The sequence below is a fragment of the Neltuma alba genome, unplaced genomic scaffold, assembly GCF_004799145.2.
Source record: "Neltuma alba isolate B1F8T4 unplaced genomic scaffold, ASM479914v2 tig00010970_pilon, whole genome shotgun sequence".
Taxonomy (NCBI): Eukaryota; Viridiplantae; Streptophyta; class Magnoliopsida; order Fabales; family Fabaceae; genus Neltuma; species Neltuma alba.
The window spans coordinates 275621-292600 of record NW_021635733.1 but is presented as its reverse complement, the minus strand read 5'-3'; the positions used below and the strand labels follow the sequence as shown (position 1 = coordinate 292600).

At 35.2% G+C, this 16980-nt stretch overlaps 2 protein-coding genes across 4 annotated transcripts; one reads left to right on the top strand and one right to left on the bottom strand.

Annotated features, from left to right (window-relative positions):
• Positions 1–655: 655 nt before the first annotated feature.
• On the bottom strand, positions 656–6631 carry LOC114760345 (lipid phosphate phosphatase 2). 3 transcript variants are annotated; one of them, XM_028949608.1, is made up of 9 exons: positions 6311–6418; positions 5165–5373; positions 4967–5054; positions 4761–4870; positions 4461–4554; positions 3459–3647; positions 3269–3325; positions 1963–2119; positions 656–894 (listed from the first exon to the last, which is right to left on the bottom strand). In XM_028949608.1, the coding sequence occupies exons 1-9, from the start codon at positions 6330–6332 to the stop codon at positions 870–872; spliced, it is 951 nt and encodes a 316-aa protein (XP_028805441.1). In that variant the 5' UTR covers positions 6333–6418; the 3' UTR covers positions 656–869. The 3 variants fall into 3 exon arrangements, with proteins under 3 accessions (XP_028805441.1, XP_028805440.1, XP_028805438.1); XM_028949607.1 differs by lacking the exon at positions 6311–6418 and adding an exon at positions 6447–6631 and having other exon boundaries at positions 863–949; XM_028949605.1 differs by having other exon boundaries at positions 863–949.
• Positions 6632–14071: 7440 nt separating this feature from the next.
• Positions 14072–16556, top strand: LOC114760361 (flocculation protein FLO11-like). Its single transcript, XM_028949625.1, has 2 exons — positions 14072–15278; positions 15398–16556. The coding sequence occupies exons 1-2, from the start codon at positions 14113–14115 to the stop codon at positions 16290–16292; spliced, it is 2061 nt and encodes a 686-aa protein (XP_028805458.1). The 5' UTR covers positions 14072–14112; the 3' UTR covers positions 16293–16556.
• The last annotated feature ends 424 nt before the right edge of the window (positions 16557–16980 follow it).

Below are 16980 nucleotides of genomic sequence, written 5' to 3'. Positions count from 1 at the left end.
TTTATGCTTCTCTATGACAGGTATTAATTTGGGCACGGGCCTAAAATTAAAAAGTTAATCTATGTAATAATTATTTTACATATTTGTCAAAATTATGAATTTCATCATATCCGCCAATTTTGTGAATTAGATTAACAGAACCCTAGGGCCATATGTTTCTCTTAAAATTCTCATACTCCTTGCTCTATTTATGCTGTCCGACAAGAGGTACCTATCTACTAATTTAGTGAATCACTTTATTCGACGCCAATTTTCGTTTTATTCTTATCTTTATTTCATTAACATTTCCCCCCACTTCGATCCGTTTTTTTTTTGGGGGGGGGGGGGGCCTCAATCACGTAAGGCCTTGATTTTGAATTCCCAAATCAAATGCCAACTTTTCCTTTTGGTGACAAAATGCCACTTATTTATAAGATATTTTACAATGATCGTTTCATTGATGTGAATTTTAATAATAAGACCTAAAAGAAAAATGAAATATCCTAAAGAAACAATACTATTTTTTTTTTGCCTGAAAAACACTAATATATTAATTCGATCACAATAAGTGCATTTGTGGTAATTTTTTTTAATATTTAACATTCCAATTGAATATTAAGTTATACGTATTTAATTACGCGCTTTTAAATATGCAACATAAATAAATCAATTAAAGAATTGCTTATAGCCATTAAAGGTCAAGAGAGGCCTCCGTACCAATGTGAGCTTCATTCAAATAATCCAATGGATAGCTTCAGGGTAAAAGAACCAGCAAAATGAGCATATGGATTTCATGATTACGTCTAGGGTGCCAGGATAGGACACTTACAAACACAAGCATGTGGTAGGGGAGGCTGATCTGTAGTAGAAGTAGGGAGTGGGCTTGAAAGTCAACCCATTTTCCCTTTGTCAAATCTGCAAAATTAGGCCCATAATGTGACAACTTCCAAGCTCCAACACTAAGCATGCCCTAAAAATATATGCATATAATGAAACTCATCATCCACCACTTCAAAGTCGTGCAAGTTAGTACACTTTTTGGTAGAATATTTTCAGGAGGAGTAAAAAAGCATATAGAAATTTTACTTCAGCAATTCTTAGAATGTTCAAAGAAAGATGCTCCTTCCGTTGCTCATCATATTTCTATGATGAAACTGAACAAAAATGTATAGCAAGAGGCCAACCTGCATCAACTTTTATGAATTTGTGTATAGGTAGATGCTCAATGCAAACTGATGCTTCCCTTAATCCTTCCTGCTTTTGTTCTATGGTTGCTAAGACTATGCTCAACATATAAGAATATGATGGGTATCTAATTGGGATTAGGAATCCAACCTAGACGCTTACTATTGAGGTAGGAGAACCATCTCACTTCAGCAATTCACACTACTTGATGTGGGACTCAGTATTCTATACTAGCAGAGTATTAGTCATGAAAATAATCTAGAACTAACATGCGTCTCTCTACTGTTAATAAATATTAATGCATCATTTGTAATATATATTAGGTGTAGCGGATTTGAATGAGCAGAGCACCAACACATTTTCTTCCTCATTTGCTATTTTTCTCGGTTCGGAAAAATCTATTCGCATTTACAAGCAGAGCAGATAAGTCAAAGCTGGGGGAAATGCGACTACGCAAGACAAGGAAGCAAAATAAGTTTTGGACGGAGATCCACGAAATCCACTATACTCAATATGTTTCATATTGAGACGTCAAAGATACACAGTGTTCTCAAGTTTGAGGCCCTTGGCAACGTTAGACCTTGACAAAACATATCTTTTACAATCAATGGCCAACGCCATGACAAGGTCAACCGAATATGTTTTCCAAATTCAGATGTCAACAAGTACCTTCTTACATGTACGTGAGGCACCGCAACTAATTACACATGCTTACACCTATGACAATATTTAATATACCATAAGCATAGAGGAGCACCGTATTTCATTTGGTTTAAGGTAAAGGTCAGCATTCAGTACCTTCTTCCGGGTTCCAGTAACTCAATGTGCACACTCAAATCTTGTGAGCCACTTGCATTTGCAGATTTAAATTGTGGTTGCAGAATGGGAAGACAATCCTCCGTCGAATTACCTTCTGTTCTACCCAACATTTCAAAATAGGCATGAGGGGCCCAACCTGCACATTTGGAAATAAGCAGAAGTCCCGTGAGAGTTCAAGAACCATAATATTTACTTTGGGATTTAACCTGTTTAAGCAGCCTCCAAGAGGAAACACAAACTACTGACAAAACTATAACCCCAATATAATATGGGAAGATGAATTGTTTTCTCAGCTGATTAATTTGTTGACTCTGAGAGGCTGATGGTTAATTAATCTTCTTAGAACATCTCCGAAGTTTTAAAAAAAAGAAGGCATGAATGCAACACGTATACAGACTACCGTGTACAATACTTGAAAGGCTCAAGAGACCACAACAAAAATAAATTAACACTCAGAAACTAACACCTTGATGATTCAAACTGTAAATAATCTTGATGGGCCCCAACCCACCACTGCCACCAAAGCTTAGAGCAGGAGACAAAAAGGAGAAACAGAGGACAGAAAAGGGAGAACTACAGGTTTAGAAGAAGTCCAAAGGTTAAGAACCAAATAAGACAGAAAAGCAGAGAAGCAAAAGATGTAAGGTAGGAGACAGCAGTTGAAACAGTAACAGGGGCAACTCAGAAACAAGCGTGGAGAGGAACTTCAGTCACGTTTTGGTGCAAAGAGCCAACCTTACAAAAGATGGAAAATTTTCACTGTTCTTTAAGGTTCTAGTTTTGTATTTTCTTGTGCTTGCCGCATTTCTGTCAAGCAGGACACCTGAGTTCTTTCTGTTACGAGAGATTCCAGGGCGGATACTTACTTACAGTGGATGTGTCGTAAGCTCTATTGCAAAGCATATTTCCACATTAATATAAGAACTCAACTGTTTCAACTTCCTGTGTTGTATGCGTTGTGTTGATAGAAGGTTCCCATCAGATGCTTTATGCAACACTTTTTATTTCATTTTTAGCATAAAAACCCGCCCATCACTATTCTCAGTTTTAAAATGGAACATCAGCGAATTCCAGTGGCACAAACAGAGTAGAACTATTGTGACAGATGCTAGAGGATGAACTTTATGAGCGAGCTCACCAAGCCAAATATTATAACTCCCAACATCACAAAAATGGACCTTCTATAGCAAATAAAGCCTAGCAGGCAACAATTCTTACAATGATGAAAATAATTCACATTTGTGTTAAGAAACTACAAAGTAGTTAGGGAAAAAAAAATGCACACCTGATTGATGAGGAAAAGGAAAGAGTAGTAAGTAGCAGGTTGAAGAGACAATAATCCCTGCAGGAAAAAGGGGCAAAAAAAGAAGATAGAGTCGAAGTCAAAGCCCCTGCCATTTAAATTGCTTAGGTCTCTATTTGACAGTAATAATTCCTAAATAGCCACTGGATTTTGATCCGTTGCAACTACCAACCTAGTAGGCCTCCAGCGAACACGTCCTGCCAATGATGCCTGTAGTCATCAACCCGGGAAACTCCCACAAAAGCAGCAAGAAGTAAAGGAAGCAATAAAAGACATAATTTGCCTATGTGACCCCTGCGATCAAGCACTCGAACTTTTCCTGATAAATACCATGCAAAAAATCCTAAACCTGCAAAGGCCCCTGCAATTTGGATGAACGTGTACGCATACACATAATTAAATTTGAAGGGCTAAGTTTCATAAAAGGTTAAAAGCACACTACTTCATCACAATAAAACACCCCATCTCCATCTGTTAAATCACATGATAAACCAGATGCTAAGTTATTTTTTTTATACCAGCAGAAAGCACACTCTGGACTGAATCTGAAATTGGCGGTATTTTCATTAAATGGAGAAACGTTTATTCTAGCTACAGATTTGAAAACGAGATTAAAAAAATGATATTTTGCATAGGGAGATGCGTGTAATAATTAGCCTCAAATAGTAAGGTACAGGAAATATGTGTGTCTAAAAGAAGTTTGCTCAGAATGCTAGTATTTTAAGAAGATTTCTGCAGCTAAAGAATAATACCTTCTTGACCCGGCATTGTATAAGCAATAGCAGATTTTATTTCCAGCAAAATTTTCTTCTTTTTCTCTCCAGTGAACATTAATTACTTAAAGTACAATTGTTGGAAATAATTAACAAATGGTTGGTCCCTTTGGTTGCATTGCTATGCAAACGACAGCCCATTCACTATGTTCTTTGTTTAGTCATGATAGAAGCAGCTTCATTCCTCAACAAAATACAGTTGGATACATTTTGTTACTAAGAACATCTTTGAAATAATGTGTGTAAGAAAAACCAATTCAACAAGACAATAGTGAGTCACAACAAGAGGACGAGGCCTATGCCAAATGTACGTTTTTATATGAAGCCATGCCCATCTAATGGTAGAGGTGCTTCATGAATTCATGAATACCCAAACAACAGGAAATAGATAATCTACTTACATGAAGTATGCCCACTTGGAAAACTTTTGTATCCTTCCTTTATAATCTTCTCATCCCCATGACAAACAACATCATTTGTGATGGCATCAAATACCTGCATATCAACGAATGGCAGCCACTCCCTCAGGTAGTACCATTAAAACAACTACCATTACTAAACAAGAGCAACAAGGGAGATAGAAAAGATTTTCCAAACTCACTTCCCCCTTCCTCCTCATATCATGCCCCTTGTAGAAGAAAGAGAGAGAGAGAATAGTTTGGAGGAGGAAGAAAAGATCTTGAAAAAGAATGAGAACACACCGCTTTACCATCAGGGAAACATCGCCAAAAGAAGCTCGGTCTTGGTCGACCAACTGCAACTTTAACTAAATCTGTGATGACCCCAGTTATAAGTGCAGAGAAAAGAATACCTGAAGTTCCCAAGAGTTCATTCAAGTAAGATACCATGAGCCATGAGCATGGGAATAACAGTAAACCAGTTACAAAGTCAAAGCAATGGAAAATACCTAATATTGAATGGTGCAAGTCATAAACATTCCTTTTACAAATGTAGAACATAAAAAAGACAGCAATAGGAAATAATATGGTAACAATCTGTTTCAGCAAAGATGAAAAAAGTCAAGGTTGTTCGTTCACAATATCAACATAGCTATATAGTTAATTAAAAGCCGAATGTGTATTCTTGGTGCAACACATAAACGTACTTGAACAACCCTAAAGGGTATAGTTTCATCTTTGTATGGGTATTTCAAATCCGTCATCATGCCCTCTCCCACAAAGCGGTGGAAAGGTTCTAATGAATCCAAGAATAGGTCAATAACCACTAGAAGCAGAAGTACTAGCCAGTCAAGTTTATGTGTCCTTGCCACCCTCCCTCCATGTGACTTTATAGTGTAGCATCCCATCATATAATCTGGAAAAGTTACAAAAGGAAAGGCTCTGTCACTTGTTTTATAACAGATGATTGGAAAAGGAAAAATAGAACTTGGAAGTTTAGAGGTGCTTGAGAAGCAAAACAACCAAACGAATATAACCAATGCCATGACCATTATCCCTATAGGCATAAAGTAGCAAATTCATGAGTAACATGTGTGGATGATTGATGCACTATTTTCTCGGAAAACAGATTCAAATAAATAATCTAATCCCAACTGCTAAGTATCTCCTTTTTCTTTTTTCTTTTTGTGGGAAAAAAGAACGGATTCCATGTTCTCTGTATGTATGAGAACTATGCTATAGATTCATACAGGCCAACATTTATAAGTAAAAGCGGGAAAAAGGTTCAGGCTATGTTAATAGGGGATGAGCATTCCAAATAACAAGCACGTGCACAAGGCCAGATAAAATTTCCAACTTAATCAATTTCTTTTGTTTCCAGACAGATATTTGACCCAGTATTACAATGATCCAGGTTTTCTCACATCCTCCATGAAAAATTTTAGTAGCATCCCATTGCTGAGATGACTATTGATGAGCTGTGAGGCAATAAATAGTAAAATTTCATCTTGCAATTAAGTTTTTAACCAACTAATACCCTATTTACAGTATACAGATCTAGCATGGTTGAGGAACAGGAACAGGGAAACATCAAGCGGTTGATGGCTCTCCCCGTCAGTGTAGTCATCCTTCCCAATATGGACTAGAGACATCAAATGCGAAACTGGTATTCATTAAGAAGCATAACAGAATGTGCCCAAAACACAGAGTAAAGAGAAGAAATCCAGTTCATCCATGATGTACGGAATATTAGTCCAATCATTCCAAACGCAAAAACACGTGGCGTAAAATTTCTACAGGAGAACATTTAAAACTCATGAAGGAATGGCACATATGATGTCAAGGGAGACAACCTTGATCAATTAAGCGAGACATCTGAGAAACAGCAATACAACTGAAGATGAGGAAACGGGGAAAGCTGATAACCCAGCCAGAAGAGATGAATGAATAACAAAACTAAATTATGAGAAAGCGAATGTCAAAAGGAACCTCTTTTCAGTGTTTTTATTCACAAATCGTTCGACAAGATAACCGCAAGGATTAAAGAAGTTCCACTGCCAACAAAAGAAACAGAACGACAGGGTGCGTGATTCGCAATGTAACCGAGGCGCGCGCCCAAGAGGAATGTAACTGTAGCTTACATTGCATAAGACAAGCTAACCTGTGACAGAATCTTTGGGGAAATTGGGAAACCAAAAGAAGGAAAAAGGAAAAGCAAAAATTTCAATTTAGATTACTTTTTAAAAAAAAAATTCTTTTCATGCCAGATTGCTCTGGCATTATGCTTGACTTTTTCAGTCTCCATATCTTTTTTGACCAGCTTTCAGTCTCCATATCACTGAGACGAGATAAATATCGGTCAATTACCCATCTACAGCACCAATCTTAGTTGTATAATTCTTCTTCATTTTATATAATTCATCTTTTTATCAAAAACAAAATCTATCAATTACAGTGTTACCGAAAAAACAAACTGCTTTGACAAACAAAAACAAACAAACAAACTGACGCATAAATCTTTGGGAAAATTCTAAAAAAAGTCCTTGAAATATAAGAAATTCCAGATTGAGTCCTTGAATTTCGAAAATGACAGAAAGGGTCAGTGACCGAATCTGTCATTTGCAAAATTAAGACGAATTGACAATTTTGCCCCTGGCTAAGCAAAAGTGAGTAGTTATTCTCTAAATAAATCTAAGTAACGCTTACACTGTTCTAGTGATTACAAGATTAGTTATAGTTAATAATAAGGTACCTGACCATGAAAAAGTGAGTAGTTATTCACTACACGAATCTAGGTAACGCCTAAACCCTTATAGTGATTCCTTAAATCATTGTAGTGAATGAATATAAATGAAGGTAAAATTATTAATTTCTCTTGATTTTACGAATAACAAATTGAGTCACTGACCCTTTCTGTCATTTTCGAAATTCCAGAACCCAATCTGGGATTTCCTATATTCCAAGGACCTTTTTTGGAATTTTCCCTATCTCTTTTGTATGTGAATGTAAATAAACCATCCACACTAGTAATTTTTTATTTGATTTTGGTGGGGGAAAAACATCTAAAAATTATGAATATTTTTGGCCAAAAAAAAACTCGTACAAATGACATTTTATATAAGATAATAATAGGTTGAATCTGATTGAAATCAAATCTTACTATTGTTTTAAAATGAACATAAAAGTAAATAAGTTAATTTTTTGACTGGAAAGTAAATAAGTTAATTTAAAGTGCCCAAATTTAGATAATTTCATTCCTTTCGTTACATTAATTTAAAAGGTCAACAATTAAAAAAAATAATTTTCCCTTACATTAAGAAAATTCTTTAAATTTGATAGGGGTGTTCATGGGACGGGACAGAATAAGACAGGGACGACCCCATCCCAATCTCGTCTTGATAACTAAGATGGGACGGTTTTTCCGTCTCGTGTCGCATCCCGTTCCAATTAAGACAGGATAGAGACGTTTCATTTCTTTTTTTTTTGAATTTTTTTATTTTTTTAATTTAAAAACTAACTATATAAGAACTGTAAGAACTTATAATAAAAGCTATGTGAGGAAAATAGATAGAAATGAGAAAACAATGACAAAGAAAAAAAATATTTTTTTGTAATCAAAAGAGACAAAAAATAAACAAACCTAAAATATTCACTATAAAGAATATTATGTAACCCATCCAAAAACAACTTATAAACAAATAAAAAATAATAATTGATAAATATTATTACCAAAATACTATTATAGTGACAAGTAAAATAAATATATAATAATTAAAAATAAAGATAATATATTGCGATAGGACTAAGATGGGACAACCGCATCTTGCGTCCCTCGTCTTATCCTGTCCCGAAACAATTTTGTCTTGTTCTGTTTTTGTCCTATTATGAAATCTTTAGAAACAGGATTGTCTCATTCTAAAATAATTGGAACAGAAACAAGATGCTGCCATGAGACACAGTTGAATAATATTCACCAATACTTACAACTTGCCTTCGTTTTTCAATACTACCTCCGGTCCTTAATATAAGACCCTGTTTGACTTTTATTTTGGTCCTAAATATAAAAACCTAATCCACTTTGTCTCTTATATTTATGTATTTTTTCCTAAAATAATCCTTCTAATAATTGTAGTTCTAGCTAATATAGTTGATTAGTAAGGATATTTTAGGAAAGACAATACCTATTTATTACAAATAACTACCTTAACTTCTTTCCTTAATCTTCTCAAATTAGTCAACTGGGTCTTATAATTAGGACTGGAGGTAGTACTAAATTACTAATAATAATATTCACACCTCATTCTATTACATTTAACATGTCATAAATTTTGCTGCTAAGAAAATATCATAAACTTTTTTTTTTTTTTAAAAAAAAAAGGAACATTCTAACTGCCACTGTAACTGTGGGTCCGATTATGCATGCTACAACTTATAATCTTGAAAAATTCTATGAAAATTATTCTTCTGGTTGTTATTAAAAACACTACATAATTAATTTGAATAAATTAAAAAAATTAAGAAAAATTACTGAATTTTAAAAAATGTGACATAATCTCTTTATTATAATATTATATTATATTCAATTTACAAATTAGATAAATTAGTTTGAGGAAAAAATAATAAACTTAATAGATAAAATAAAGTAAGGTCTTAGTTTTAGGGGGAAAAAATTAAAGTGTTACTTGATCAAAATTCAAAACCAACTTCTTCATTAGCTTAGACATGTATAACAGGACGAGTAGTACAATTTACGGTTCTTAACAAGGAATGGACCAACAAGTCAAGTAAACTTATATTGCAGAAAGTGAGAAAACTCCCAATTCATAAATTCTAAGGTTTTGTTTACAAAACTGGTGAAAATAAATTATGTGATTCTAAAAATTAAAAAAAAAGGGCTAAAGCAATACTCAGCACTCCGATTTTAATTTTTGGGGTGCACTTAATGTCTTAATCTTTCTAGTGGTGTAATTTTATTTATAAGCTTTTAAATTTGATGCAATATCACCCCTTTTATTTATTTAAAATTACCATTTTCATCTTATTCATCTTAAATTTTTAATAGTTAAAATTAACAATTTTGATTCTTTTTATTAAACTATTAACTATTTTTGCCTAAAGTAAGCAATTTTAGCTAGTCAGCATCAAAGTTCAAGTTCAGGTGGCCATAAGTAAGTGGAGCTCTAATGTAATGCCAACGACCGATCCGTAGAAACTATTTTTGAGATTTTTTCAACTTTTATAATATGATTAACAACTCCTGGTAACGATATTCATAATTTCATTAACACTATTAACCACATGTTTTTTCAGGTTTTAAGCTGAAATTTTTTTCAACATTCATAACGTAATTAACAACTCTTACAACGATGTTTACAAAGCTATTAAATACATGTTTTTCAGGCTTTTAAATTGGGATTTTTCAACTTTCATAATGTAAAAAACATGTAGTTAATAACGTTAATGAAGTTGTAAATATCATTATAAGAGTTGTTAATCCTAAAAAAACATATGGTTAATAGCGTTAATGAAATTGTAAATATCGTTATAAGAATTGTTAATCGCATTATGAATGTTGAAAAAAATTTCAGTTTAAAAACCTAAAAAAAACATGTTATTAATAGCGTTGATGAAGTTGTGGATATCGTTACAAGAGTTGTTAATCATATTATAAAAGTTAAGAAATCTCAAAAATAGTTGCTGATCGCTGACACTCTGGCAACCGATCATCGTCCATCCACTAGAGCTCTGGTGACCGGTGGCCACCTGAATTCCGATGCCGGCAGGCAAGTAAGGGTGGCTTGAGGTTTTTTTTTATAAAAAAAATTAAAAGTTAATGTTGCAAACTCATTAACATTTCAAAATTTCAATTTAGTCATTATGACTAATTTGCAATTTTATAAGCTTAAATGAGCATTGAGAGTTTTGCAAATTCAAATGTCATTTTATTCAAATTTTCTTAAAAAAATTAGGGTATTGAATGTCCTTGAAAAACAAGATTAAAATGTTGGGTGCATCTTTAAATCTTGGGAAAATTAAAATCCGAAGAACCCTATACATGTATCCTTATTGATGAGTATTTTTTGTGGAATGGATCCAAAGAAGATATTTTGAATAATAAGCACTTGAATGATATATTTAGGAGTTTATGTCAAAGTACTTGTGCCATAAAGAATAAGATTTTGAAGAAAACATTTAAGTGCAGCATGTGCCGGTGTCACATTTAGCTGGTAATGGCCTTAATTGTTTACAATGGAAATCACAAGGCGTCAGAATCAACATGTTAAATTATTCTCAAAATTTGGTAAAAAAAAAAGAGTTTCTCAATATTTATAACAAACACCTTATTAAATGAGAACTAACATATAAGCAATGTGACGCAGATGGAAACAGATATCAAATTCCACAGTCATAAAAATTCCTCGTAACAGTTTTGTACGGTGTATGACTCTCTAAACCAGATTAACGCTGTACTATTTTGAGCTGTATTTTGTCATTTTGTTCGTTTGCACAAGATCACGCCATCTCTTTTTTTCTTTTGCTTCTTTTTTTTTTATATCATTTGAAAGCTATGCTTTATTAACATTCTTCGTTATTTAATACTCCTCCGGTCCTTATTGTAAGGCCCAATTTGACTTTTTATTTGGTCCTAATTATAAGACCCAATCCATTTTCTCTCTTATATTTATGCATTTTTTTCCAAGATAATCATTCTAATAATGATAGTTTTAGCCAATATACTTAATTAGTAAGGATATTTTAGGAATAATAATACTTATTTATTATAAATAACCAACTTAACTTACTTCCTTAATCTCCTCAAATAAGTCAATTGGGTCTTATAATTAGGACCGGAGGAGTATTAAAATCATTAACCTCAATTAATAAATAACATGTAGGGCACTTATTTGCAGATTCAAGTAATTCCGAGCTTTCTTCTCAAATCAGAATGCAATTTATGATGATGCAAGAATTTCATAATAACCGGACAATGACATTATCCACTCTCTTTTTTCTTCCATCGGACAATGACGTTATCCACTACTCCATATATTATCTCCATGCAAAATTGCAAATTTATTTTTTCTTGAAGGTTTTTTTTTGGCCAAACGTTTATTATTCTTATTATTTTAATAACCTTGAATTTTGAAAAGCTCTATAATCTATAATTGATTTGCAGCTTTTTTTAATTAGAAAAACATACACTAACAATTTGAAATTATAAATGGAATCGAACTTATTTTTCACACCATTATTTTACAAACTCATTTGTTGATTTACCATTTCTTTAACTAGTAAGTAGTAGTTGGCAAAAAAAAAAAAAAAACCTAGTAAGCAGTAACGCTCTACTACTATTTATTACCAAAAAGGCAATAACTTCAAAATTATATGCTTCCTCCTGTCTTGGATGTAAAAGTTAAATAATTAATTTATAAATATTAAAAAAATAAGTTAAATTAGTTATTTGTGAAATACTGTATACTCATTTTTTTCTAGCATATTTGCATTGGAAATTATTTCATTAATGATTAATATATGTAATCAATAAAAAAATTAAGAAAAAACTTATAAATTTAAGTGACAAAATAGATTGAAATGTTACACTTCAGAATGATCAAAGACAAATCCTTTTATTAACTCTAAGATAGGAAAGAGCATGAGGAATATTAGATAAAAAAATTATAGCTCCAATTGATAAAAGAAGATATGAAAAATTACATCCAATGATGCTGGTAACATGATGCAATTTGGGGATGCAGAATGTGAATTGTAAACTTCGAAACATAGGAGTCATCAAACTGTATCTAGCAAGAAACAAAGTTAAGAGAGAATGTACTTCTTGGCTTATTTAACGTGTTCATTGAATTGAACCAGACTCTTCATCTGTATGCATAATTACAGCTTAGGAGCACATCCACAAAGAACACAATGTTAATCTCAAGAACGCATGTGGCCATCAGAATACCAGAAACTGGCGCATCAACATAAACATATTATTTATTAAGTACTAGAAAAGAAGTAATTATCATAATCATAAATATATTTCTCAATTCTGTTGCCCATGTTAGTCCTCCTATAGTTGCTCCCTTGGGTTTTGTTTTACTCAACCATTGCACCCTGAGCCTCCTCCTCGTGGCTGAAGGGAGGCCAACCTATCAAACACAAAATATTATATATATATATATATATATTTTAAAAAAAGGTACAGTTTTTATAGTTATTAAACTTTTTGTAATAATGCCAACTGTGGTTGATGTGCAAAAACCCAGAAATCCCTGAGACAAGTCATGGATGCAACACTAGTGAATAAGACAATTCATCCCCATTTAGACTTAACCGTGGTCAATCTCATTCAATAAACAGTACTAGATGCCAAATAATTTTATTTTAAAAATTTAATAAAGTTGGATGAGTCAATAACGTATTTATATATATCCATTAATGGAGTAAGATATAACGAAGCGGCTTGAAGCTGAGACTTGAATCATCCTATTCCTTGTGGATTTCAAAAGAGTTTAGACTTGAGTCCATTATGCAAGTATTCCTAGCATCTTTTACTTTCATAAGACTCATCAAAAATTGGAAAACAGTAGGTCCCAGGAATATTATATATATATATTTTAAGATTGACCAAAAAGATCCAAGAAGTTTAGTGTAGAATAAAGAAGCGGGGGACAAAACTTCATAACAGCCTGAGTTGCGTTTATAAACAGCCACTCAATTCAAGCTGTAACTTAACAAGCCATGCACAAGTACCAATACATCATCACCCACGTGCATCTGTTTTCCCTCCCTTGCCTTCACAAACTTTGACTGTCTCTTACCTATCCACTTTCAAGTATTTGTGAAACTCAAGCAACACTACAAGATATGGTATGATCTTCTTCTTTCATGGAGTTTAGAAGCAAACGCGTATGAAAAAGATACAATATAGCTGTAAATATGTCTTCTTCATGACAAAACAAAGAACATGAATTTCCAAGTTATTATAGTATGCAAGCAAACTTGGGTCAAAATGGAACCTATAATGTTACTCTTTCTCTCTGTTATGTAATCTGTTCATGACTTGCAGAACAATGTGAATGTGATAACATGTGAGAGGTCACGTTTTGGGCACTACTGTTAGAGTTGACTTCCACCTGAATTTATATGATAACTGATAAGGTGCTGGCAAGGGCCATTTAAGAAACTCAGCAGAAAGATATATCAGATAAAAACCTAAAAATTATCTGATACCTTCGTTGCTGATTATGTTTGGTAGATTAGTGAAGTGAGTTTCTCTTAAGCATAAGCCAAAGGTCGAACTTGAAGTGATTCTTGCCACTTCAATGGTGTTTAATCTATGGTGGGTTTTTGTTTTTTTTGTTTTTTGAGATAAATCAGTGGTGGTATTCTAAAACTACAAGTTTTGCTCTTTGAAACTTGTCATTGAATACTTTGGGAAAAGCCATCGGTTAAATTAAAAAATTAGTAAGAGAATAACAAGCTGTGGCCGACTCAGCGTCCCTTTGGAGCATCCATTTGTGGTTGCTTTTCACTTATAAAGTCAAAGAATGGAATTACCTATAAGAGTATCATCTTCCACTTGTTCTCTCTGTTTCTATTGCTTTCATTGAATTCCGGCCCTCGGAGATAAGTCGTAGAGGCAGAGTCTCTGATGGATCCACCCCCGCCGGCACCACCTTCAACGGCACCCGTCCAAGCAGCTCCAATCACAACAAACGCCACAAGTGCTCAGTTGAACTGCCCCGAGTCGGTGGAGAGCTCTCCTCGGTCCCGCATTGTTGAAAACTGGGTTGATGAGCCGCTCCCTGCTGTTCCTGGAGCTAAGCTTCGCTTGATGTGCAGTTATGGCGGCCACATCATGCCGCGTCCACATGATAAAACGCTTTGTTACATCGGCGGCGACACTCGGATCGTCGTCGTCGATCGACATTCCTCCCTCAAGGAGCTCTGTGGCCGGCTCTCTCGTACTCTGCTGAATGGCCGACCCTTCACGCTCAAGTACCAACTCCCCCATGAAGATCTCGACAATCTCATATCAGTCTCCACAGACGAAGACTTAGAGAACATGATCGAAGAACACGAGCGTTTAACGGCTGCTTCTCCTCCTAGGCCCACAAGGTTAAGGCTTTTTCTCTTTTTCTCTAAGCCAGAGTCTACAGTGTCAATGGGCTCACTTCTTGATGATGCCAAGTCGGAGACATGGTTCGTGGATGCTCTCAACAATTCTGGGATTCTCACTCGGGGGGTGTCGGATTCTGCCGCTGTTGAAGGCGTGGTGAACCTTGACAAGGTTCCAGCCAGTAATTCCAGCAGTAATTTGGAAGCTCAAGCTACAGAGCTTCAGGCTGATAGCAACAAACAGGTCAAGAATTTGCCTGAGATTCATTCCTTGCCAGACTCCCCTCTGGTGGATAACAGTTCTTCATATGGGTCTTCTTCTTCATCCCCTTCAATGGCTAACCTGCCTCCAATTCGGGTTCGTATTGATGAAATTGGTAACAGCAGGCTGCAACAAGAACAGAGGCCAGGGATTGAGGAACAGTTGGCGCAAATGACCTTTGTTGCTAGTGGGATTAAGCAAGATGAAGGGTATGCTATGACTATGCTGTCTGCTCCTATGCCTACAATCCCTGCGCCTATGACCATGTCTTCACCAGCTTTGGTGACCAGTGATAATATGAATCGGGTCATCTCTGATGATGAAAGATCAGATCAAGGAGCACCTGCTGCGCTTCGAAAGCCTCCATTGCCTTTGCAGCTTGCACAACCAAGGACTAGTGGTGGTTTAAACTTGCCTTCTCCAGATTCAGTGGCAAGGTACTCTCATTTTGCATCTTTCTTTTATCAAACTTCAGTACATATATATACATGCCTCTTTTTGTGAAAGAAGAAACTACATTTTTTTTCTCATGATTTTTTTTTTTTTTGGTGTTCAGTGATAGCAGCATTGCATCTGCAGCCTCTTTCTCAAGGTCTGTTTACTATCAGGATCAAGTCCAAGCTGCATATGCAGATCAGAAAGCACCAGCACTATCACATTCTAAGAATGACATGTCAGATCCCAATGCTGGATACCAAAGAGAACGAGCTCAGGATTCTAATTACACAGTACCCCCACCGTTGGATCAAAGTCAGCAAATCCAGCAGCAGCAACATCAACAGCAGCAGCAACAACAATTTGTTCATGCCAGTACCCACTATATCCCCCACCCAGCAGCCACAGGTCAAGTTCCAATGTCTTCCTACTACCCAGTTTATGCCACACCTTCACAGCAGCAGATTCCTCATCCAATTAATCAGCAGTACCCAGTTTATGTAATGCCTGTAGGACATGCTCAACCTTACAATATGACTATGCAAGCTGACCCAAATGTGATGACCTCAAGCAGGCCATTGATATCCCAAAGTGTTGCTGGTACTCCACCTGTTTACCCCACAAAGCCAGCCACTCCTTCCATGCCTGAGGTGGCTGCTCAGACTGTTTATAAAGCACCTGTGCCCCCCACTCCAGCATTTGTTCAAATGCCTTCCGGGCAATATCAGCAGCAACAGTATGTGGGAGTATCTCAAATCCATCACCAACCACAGTCCATAACAGTTGCTTCCTCTGCTGCTTCTGCTCCGGTTCCTGCTACCACAAGTAATTATGGTTATGATTATGGTGGACCTGCGCAAGAACAAGCATATTACATACAGCAGCAGCAAACTGCTCCTTTGCCTTCTCAATACCAGTCCATGACCCCCGCGGCAGCGGCGGCGTTTTCAGATGCATCAAGGCAATTTCCTGCAGAGAGCACTCAGCAGCCAAACAGAGCCACACAGCCATTGTGATGTGAGGAGGGAGATATTTGGGGTTGGAACATGGCTTTCATTCTTTGATGATGGAGATACTTTAGTTGCTCACAGAATCTTAATAAGGACTAGGTTGTGTTTAGTTTCATTTTTTCCTTTGACCATTATTATCTTTACATGAAAAATGAATGCAGTGTGAGATCAGACAAAGCAAATCTAGTTTTTCTCATGTTTTTTATTTATGGATCATAGAAATTCATTTCAATAAGGCAAGCTACTGCCGCTAGATCTGTTTTCCGGTGAAAATCCCTCATTAGCATTGTTACTAGTATCGCGTCTGTGGAGTTGAAAGTCACTTTAGCCTTTTGTGTTCATCTAACAAAAACGTCAGATTTCAGAACAAGTTCAATTTTTTTCTTCAGTTTTGTCCTGTCTTGAGCAGAATCTGAGTTTCCTAAAAAAGAATAATTTAAAATAAGCATCTCATGTGACGTAGATATTAAAATAGTTTAGCAAAACAATGAACTGAAATCTGAAGGTTAGATTGGAGAATTGAAGCTTTTTTCCCTTCCAATGCGGTAAGAGCATTTTCTAAACATTTCATTCAGTCTTATACATGAAAGCAAAAAAAAAAAAACAAACTGTTTCATAAGATTTGAAAAGGTTTAATTATTTCTTTCAATTATGTCTGAAACTGATTTTTCCACGCCAAATGGAAGGGTTTCTG